The sequence below is a fragment of the Helianthus annuus genome, chromosome 5 (genome assembly GCF_002127325.2).
Source record: "Helianthus annuus cultivar XRQ/B chromosome 5, HanXRQr2.0-SUNRISE, whole genome shotgun sequence".
NCBI lineage: Eukaryota > Viridiplantae > Streptophyta > Magnoliopsida > Asterales > Asteraceae > Helianthus > Helianthus annuus.
Window position 1 is genome coordinate 157,410,470 of NC_035437.2, and position 9,658 is coordinate 157,420,127.

Below are 9,658 nucleotides of genomic sequence, written 5' to 3' on the forward strand. Positions count from 1 at the left end.
TAGCGCCACAAGGGCTCCATCACCACACCAAGGTTTTTAAGAGGAGGGCGCCATTGTTATGGCTTCAACATGGTAGTGCCCGTTTTTGTTTGATTGAGATGAAGGATTGGTTAAATGGGGGATTGGGGGGGGGGGGGGGGCGCTATAGCTTGAAGGGGCTTTATCCCACACCCTTCAAGTTAAGGGGAGAGACCTTAAAGCCCATGTGTGACCCTCCAGCGTTAGAGATGGATGACATGACACTAACATAGAGAGTCATGATGATCATGAGAATCATAATCAGACCCTATAGCCTTAGAGACCAGGTAACATGAGTTTAGTCTTGTAAATTCTAGTTTGGGGCTCACATTTTGTGCCAAATGACCTAGCGATTCTCAACCACAATAAATAAATATATGAAAATTAAATTATTTTCATGAATGATCCACCGAAAGTCTAAATCATAAAGTTGCATGCTTTTTTTCTCTTTTGATTAAAGAATTGACGACTGACTATAATATGCTTATAAATAAGAATTACTTCATGGCTGTCGGGTCAGACTTTAAATATGTAGTTGTGAATAACTCTTTTAACGCTAGGGGGTGTGGTATATTGTCTATGACCATCACAACGTCGTTAGCGTCCTATAGCACCTCCATCCCATCTCCTACGCGCCAAAGGGGGCGCCATTGATGCCTCGCCAGCCCAGTAACAAACGTTTTAGCGCGTGGTTCGAGATTTTTGTCAAATATGACCGTTGGCAACGGTCATATATAAAAAACTATTAAGTATCTAATATATATATTCATATATTTACACAAACTCAAACACACATATTCTCTCCAATCATTTTTGAAAATGTCATCTCACTCTTCATCCGATTCGTCCAGCTCTTCATCTGACGGTATTGTCGACGATATGCTTATCGCAGTGACGCGGGAGGCGATTAATTATTTGCGAGAAGAAGCCTAATCGTCTACAACGCGTACCAGACAAGCGCCTTTTGAGAGATCGGTTAGGTGCTCATGAACGTTTAATGCGCGATAATTTGGTGAAAATCCGTTGTACGATGATGCACAGTTTAGGCGTCGGTTTCGTATGAGCCGTCGTCTTTTCTCAAAAATTTCTATTGATCTTGCGCCGATTACCCATTTCTCACACAAAGAGAAAGTTCTAGTCGCAAAATTGGTTTATCTGGAATACAAAAGTGTACTGCCGCAATTCGGCAACTTGCGTATGGCATAGCGACTGATGCGTGGGATGAATATCTAAGGGCCAGAAGTTGTCGTGATTGTCTTGAAAATTTCTGTGAAGGTATTATTGTTGTTGTTGTTGTTTTTATTATTTATAGTATATTAATACTATTATATTAGGTGTTAACTTTTTTTAAGGAGGCGATATTTGAGTATGCCAACTGCTACCGACGTTCCACTTTTATACGAGGCCCATCAGCGGATACACGGGTTTCCCGGGATGTTGGGTAGTCTTGATTGCACGCACAAGGTGTGGGCGACATGTTTAACCGCTTGGAAAAGGCAACACCATCGTGGTGACCACGAGGGTCCTACCCTAATATTACAGGCGGTCGCGTCTCAATATTTATGGATTTGGCATGCGTACTTTGGCATGGCCAGTGCGAACAATGACATCATTGTTTTACAATCTTCGGGTCTTTTCGACGATGTCATAGATGGTGTTGCACCAAATACGTCATTCTATGCAAACGGCGTGGAGTATAAGTATGGGTACTATCTTGTCGACGGTATTTATCCGGAGTGGGTGACGTTGGTGATAACTCTTTCGTGTCCAGATGACGAGAAAAGATTGTATTACAAGAAGAAACAAGAGTCGGAAAGAAAAGATGTCGAGCGGGCTTTCGGTGTATTAAAAAAGAGATGGTCTATCATTGCATCATCTTGCATAACATGATATTGGAGGACTCGAGGAGAGCGTTTTGTGGAGAAAGTTATGATGAAGGTAACTGTTGCAACCCTCGACCCCACCCATGGAGCAGGAGCCGTGAACACGGGCCGATGGTATCGGTGTTTATTAATTTGGCAACAGAAATGAGACATCAGGATTGTAGTTAGGAAATAAATTTTAGAGTTCAAAACACCAAACTTTTATGTAAAACAAATGGGATAAACCCATATTTTATTGATAATAATATTTTGTAGGAATAAACCCTAGTTGCTGAAAAACATAAACTTCTTCGTTTTATTCAGGTAAATTAAAGTCACTTTCTTTAAGCCTTCAGTGCTCCATAGTTGGCTTCTTATAGCTTCACATTAAGTTACCTGAAACGCGTTTTAAAAATATTTTATCAGCAAGAAATACTAGCGAGTACATTCCATTTTATAAAATGACACATTGCTATAATTTACAGCATCAAGAGTTTTTACATTTGTTTATATCTACCAATTTATCAACACAGTATTGCTACTGGGGCATCCTTTGTCCCCCGTGCTTGCGGTCATGCTAATATTGGCTAACCCTTTTGTCCAATATTAATGAGTTTCAAGTAATGTATACAAAACCCCACATACTGATGATAATTGTAGAATTACAAATACTTAATCACTGTAAACATAACTGATAAACATTTAGGGTTTTGCAAAACATTTGAAATAATGGCTCACAAACGGTGAGAAAAAGAGAATGACTCACATTGTGAACTTATGTTTTTCTACGGGCTTCCTGGTGATATTTTCTGATTATTTCCTTGAGTTTCTATTAAAAACAGACAATGCACGCATGTTAGTAAAATAACCCAAATCACATTAGCCATACAACACGAGACAGAACCCCAACGGACTTAGTCAAGCATAGCCTTGACATGCGTTGTTGGGTCCTAGATCAATATGGTAAGGTAACGAATTAGTGATCGGGGGTTAAAATACTTACAACGGGGTAGAGCTTCGTGTTTTAAGGGTATAATTTTCGCACTATATAGACTAAGAGAGAAAAGAGAATGAACGAATTGTGAATGCTGCTGAACTGCTCAATTAATACCGCGACCCGTCCCACCTTCTCATGTCGCGCCCCATAGGTTAGCCACATGTCACGACACGTGGCACTTAGATGTTTCCGGCAACCAATAGGTCGTCGCGCCCCGCAACCGACCTACCCACATCCTGTCACGGCCCGCGACAGGTAATAAAAGTTTGATTTTTAAATTTTTTAATTAGATTTAATGTTATACGGGTCCGGTTTTGCACATACGGGGTATTTTAGGGCTTTTTCAAGGGTTGTTATAGTAACCAACCGACGAACCCACTACTCACATACGCTCAAAAAGAAGTTATCCGAGCGAGAATACGTGACAGGGACACACACTATAACCTTCGAGCTGATCTGACCGAGCACCTATGGTTTTATGGTGAACAAGGAGAAGACGACGAGTGATGATGTGTATTTTTAGATTAACCTACTTTTACTTTTTAAGCATTGTATTTTTTTAGTGACATTGTATTTTTTTTTTATTTAAATTATGAGTTTTATATTTTTTTTCTTGTTATTTAAATCAATATATCAAAATTAAATAATGTTTAAATTTAAATAAAAATAATAATTAGGTAGTGATGACAGAGGCTTTAAACCATTTTCATGCAAGTTAAAGGGATGGGCTTTAAAACCCCCAATGTGATATGACGCTGATGTGGATCTTGCGTGGCATTATAAAGCCCCTAAAGGCTTTAAACCAAACTTGTATATCCACAACCTTCTTTTATCTTCTTAGGTATTATACCAACACATAACGCACAAAGTACTAATAACGCAAAAACAAAAAGAAGAAAAACCACAAAAATTTAACATTGTTCGAACGTGATGTGAATCTTACGTTCACAGGATACAACTAGATATTATATTATGCTCAATACAAAAATTACAATACATGACATCAATATATATATATATATATAGGTGAATTATATAGAGAAATCTCACTCTAATTAAAAAAACTTAAAAAAACCCATTTGTGTGGACACAAAAATGCAATGTGTTACACTTTTTTGCAGTTAACTTTTCTTAATCTTTGTACAATTTTTTTTTTGTCAGAAGAGAGAGGAGAGAAAATTTGTTAATGTGTTACATTTTTTTGAACTTCGCCTGTCACACATTTTGATAGCATTTTTTTAAAAAATTTTGAACTTTAAGTGTTACAATTTTCGGTATTTTTAGAATTTACAAAGGTTTTTTTGTTTTGCAGCGCACATAACAATATGTTACATTTTTAGTAAGTTTTTTTGTGTAACACTTACAGACACACCTAAGTACCAGACTATAACAAATTCTGAAAAACACTTTTTTGCAGTCTTTACACTTTTCTGAAAAAGTAATTTTTTCTACTTGATTTAATATACACCATAGATTAAATACATAGATAATGGAGATGTGGTTTCCTTGGTTTTCTTAACTCACCATAATTTTCATTTTATCCTTCCTATATATATATACAATTAAGTTTTGCAACTTAGGCTTCAAAAAAACAAGGGATTTTTACATATTTCCCCCTCCTAAACAGCTTTATTACATATTTCCCCGACCCATAAATTTAATTACATAGTTCCCCTTCCTAAAGAAGCATTATTACATATTTCCCCAATCTCTAAATTTTTATTACATATTACCCCAATCTCTAATTTAATTATATATTTCACCTTCTTAAACCCCATATATTACATATTTATCCATTTCATTAAAAATACTTTTATAGAATTACTATTTTACCCCTAATGAGTTTATTAAATAAATATCTACAATATATTTCCTAGCTTCACCTTTGAACCCGAATATTTTTATTTATTTTTAAATTAAAAAAATAAAATAAATAATATTAATCAAACCATTATATTAATAGACACATTAACTAATAACTATTACTTATATTTTAGTATTTTTAGTTTTCTTTTCATACTTTCTTGTGATATAGATTAAACATATTTCAAAGTTTGTACATTATAGAGTGACGAATCAAATATTTTTTTTACAGGTATTACTATCATTATGTTTTGGTTGTAACCTTTACCAAGAAAGTTTACGTTCAGATCAGGTTGTAATAGGATCATAAATCATGCTTTAAAATATCAACTAGAAATTAAAACTCAATTATCAGATGTAGCACGTATTAATTATTCCTATAACTTACCTATGATAATAATACTGGGATTAATATTATTTATTTTATTTTTTAATTTAAAAATAAATAAAAAAAATCCGGGTTCAAAGGTGAATGTAGGAAATATATTGTAGTTATTTATTTAATAAACTCACTAGGGGTAAAATAGTAATTGTATAAGAGTATTTTTAATGAAATGGATAAATACGTAATATATGGGGTTTAGGAAGGTGAAATATGTAATTAAATTTAGAGATTGGGGTAATATGTAATAAAAATTTAGAGATTGGGGAAATATGTAATAAGGCTTCTTTAGGAAGGGGAAATATGTAATTAAATTTATGGGTTAGGGAAATATGTAATAAAGCTGCTTAGGAGGGGGGAATATGTAAAAATCACAAAAAACAATCAAAATATGCTTAAAGTCTTCTAAACATTCACTAAGCCCAATAATCAAAAGGACTTCAAATCTACACTTTATCCTCTTTTAATTCTCCTACCCACGCTTAGATTAAATTCTCTTCAAAATGGGAAAGGAATGGAACTGATTTAGAACCGCAAGTCTTATTTTCATACTTGACTATAAAACTGTGTCTAATATCTGACTTAATATCCTTCGGGTATGTGTCTAGGTAATTAATTACTTGTCGAATATCGGGTATACCTGTTAGATTGTTAAAAATTGCCAATTGAGTTCCCATATACATTCATTTTAAGTTTTATATATCTAAGAATATTAGGAATATAAATTCTATAATTTGGTGAATTAGTAGATTATTCTATTACTAATTACAAAGGAAAAAAATTTGTTTACGGGTATGGTTGGGAAAAACATGTATGTATGTTTTGTCTAATCGGGTTGGGTATCATCTAATACCATACACGCCCCATACAACAATGCCTTTTAAAAACTAACCAATACCTAGTTACATACCCGCCTACGTCCCAGGGTTTCGGGTTTATCCGTCGGGTTCAAGTTCATTTTTCATCCTTATCTTCATATCAGATCACAACCTAGAGTGTGATCTACAAATGATACTCTTTATAGTTCATTGTCTTTGCGATCTACAATCAAAGCTCTTCATTCTCCTTTATGATCTAAATATTAAATCTTAGTAGATCTTAGGGATTGTTTTTCTTGTTCATGCTTTATCCACTTCATGTTAATTCCTTGGGAACTTTTTTACGGGTATGGTTGGGAAAAACATGTATGTTTCGGCTAATCAGGTTGAGTGTAAATATATGGATACGGATAAAGAATTCATTGTGAATGCTTTTATGTGTAGTATATCTCTATAATATGCCTCATTTTTATGTGTAATATAGCTATATAGTATGGTATCGTATATATCCATATGTATGTATGTGTGTGTATATAATTCCTGATACGATAAGATACGATACTATACGATATCATACAATACGATACGATACACCTCTATGGGACCTATACTACGCCTATAAACCTACATGAGGCCTATACGGGACCTATACTACACCTATACAATACAATACAATACAATACAATGTGATGTGATGCGATGCGATACGATACAATACAATACAATATGATACAACTCAATACAATACGATACAATACAATACGATACAATACAATATGATACAATACAATAGTATACGATATTATACGATAAGATATTTATATGATACGATACATTTATACGGGACCTATACTGCACCTATAGACCTATATCATACTACACTACGCTATACTATATGATACAAGATATGATACGATACGATACTATAGTATGGTATACAGTACTATACTACACCTTGAGACCTATACGAGGCCTATACTATACTGCACCTATAGACCTATATGAGGTCTATATAGGAGGTATACTACACCTCTATATTATACAATATGAAATGGTACGGTACGATATTATACAATACTATACTATAGTACACCTATAGGTCTATACGAGACCAATAAAAGGCCTATATTATAACTATAGACCTATACAGGACCTGTACCACATCTATATGGCCTATACTATACTATGCTATACTATTCTAAATTATGCTATACTATGCTATGCTATACTATACTATACTACAGGGCCGTCTTCGAAAATCCCAAAAAAAATTTGGCCCTATGCGAGATAAATTTTTTTTGCCATATTCGCGAATCTTAATTTAACATAAACCCATCAATTATTCAACCAAATATATAAAAACTAAAAACCCTAAACATATGAAATCACACAATATGAGGTCTATATAGGAGGTATACTACACCTCTATATTATACAATATGAAATGGTACGGTACGATATTATACAATACTATACTATAGTACACCTATAGGCCTATACGAGACCAATAAAAGGCCTATATTATAACTATAGACCTATACAGGACCTGTACCACATCTATATGGCCTATACTATACTATGCTATACTATTCTAAATTATGCTATACTATGCTATGCTATACTATACTATACTACAGGGCCGTCTTCGAAAATCCCAAAAAAAATTTGGCCCTATGCGAGATAAATTTTTTTTGCCATATTCGCGAATCTTAATTTAACATAAACCCATCAATTATTCAACCAAATATATAAAAACTAAAAACCCTAAACATATGAAATCACACAATAAGACTAAAGGTTCTAAAATAAAAAAAAAGAATCTCAAGAATTTTATACCTTAATTTCAAGATTATCCAATCAACAAAACACTGGAATCGCCCTTTGAAACCCCTCCTGTGTCGATGATGATGATGATAATGATGACATCCTTGCTTCCTCACTCGATTTCGTCCTATCAATCCACTCTTCTGCTGCGATGATGATGAATGGATGAACCCAGCGTGAATGATCGACGTTCTGACTTCTTCTATTGCCCAGCAGCGCCCACAATTGGGTTATAATTTTTGAAATACATTTGTTTATTAGCCACTTGGGGCCTGGGCTTGTTAATTAGGCACAGATTGGCCATTGGGCCTTTTAACTTTTAGGTGTTACCCATCTCATTCTTATATATGATGTACACACTTATTACACATGCCTATTTAACATTTTTTTGTTATACACAAGCCCTTTAAGGATATATTTATAAAATATATAGATTTTTTTTAAATATATCTATAAAAAAAATTAAAAATTTTTCAGGCCCTATATTGGTTTGGGCCTTGTGCGCAGGCCCACCCTGCACTTGCTCAGGGCCGGCTCTATTATACTATACTGTATTATACTATACTATACTATACTATACTATACTATACTATACTATACTATACTATACTATACTATACTATACTATACTATACTATACTATACTATACTATACTATACTATACTATACTATACTATACTATACTATACTATACTATACTATACTATACTATACTATACTATACTATACTATACTATACTATACTATACTATACTATACTATACTATACTATACTATTAAACTATACTATCATATTAACGTAAAAAAATGAAAATAATTTGATATATAAGTTAACAATACGTAAATTCTATTAACAAAAAAAGTAACGTATTTATTTATTTTACTAAACGGAAAGTTAACTTTTAGCCAAATCACTAGAAATCAAATGAGAAACACCATAAAGTTGTTCAAGCTGGCACAAAATGTTGGGAAAAAGCTCAACATTATATATTGATATAAAATTTGATTTGAGACGTAACAATGAAATAAGTGGATCAAATGAAACCTTTGAATAAAAATGAAACATTAGTTTTATCTCTATTGTGAGAGTCGTGTTATGTTTACTAGTAGATGATTGTCATCGTGTACGATAGAAAATGAAGCATCAGTATTCAGTACTACAATTACCTAGACACATTTTCATAATGCTACCAATAGGATTAGGTTCAAACGTGAACAAAATCCCAAGAGTGAACTGCGTGAACTGATTTGGGCCCTTAATTTTTATGATCTTGAGATTAATGTGAGTGGCATGATGGTAATTATTTGGTTAATTTTTTCCATTTAATTAAATACAAAAAGGGTATATGTGTAATTTCAATCTTAAATTGATTGCATTAATATCTCACAAATCAAGTAATCAATTATCCTCTTAAATTGATTGCATAAATCTCTCACAAATCGAATCAAGGATTAGGAAAGATGTAACTTAATTCAATTAATAAAATAATTATTTGTTTAAATGCAATGTACACATGTGTATTCTGATTTTGCCCTCTTTTTAATGCGATGTACACATATGTGTATCGTCTATTTTTGTGATATCTCAGATTTTTTTTGTATTGAATGTTGATGTACACCTGTGAATTACTGTACACATATGTACGATGCTGAGTACACATGTGTACTGTTCTATTTATATCCAATTACACATGTGTATACCGTTGAAATATGAAGGTTACGTGGATCTTAAAAATCAAAATTTGAATTCTGATGATGAAATCTGAAATAAAAATTAAAATTGAAATATGGTGATTTGTAGTTTGTTTTGATAATTATCTTACTAATAAATAAACATAATGTGGATAATGAATTTAAATTAGGAAAGATGTAACTTAATTCAGTTATTAAAAT

The 9,658-nt window shown here is 33.0% G+C and overlaps 1 protein-coding gene across 1 annotated transcript; it reads left to right on the forward strand.

The window, feature by feature from the left end:
- Positions 1-1,386: 1,386 nt before the first annotated feature.
- LOC110943912 lies at positions 1,387-1,908 on the forward strand. The gene has a single exon (XM_022185642.1). It carries the CDS (start codon positions 1,387-1,389, stop codon positions 1,906-1,908), a length of 522 nt encoding a protein of 173 aa, XP_022041334.1.
- The last annotated feature ends 7,750 nt before the right edge of the window (positions 1,909-9,658 follow it).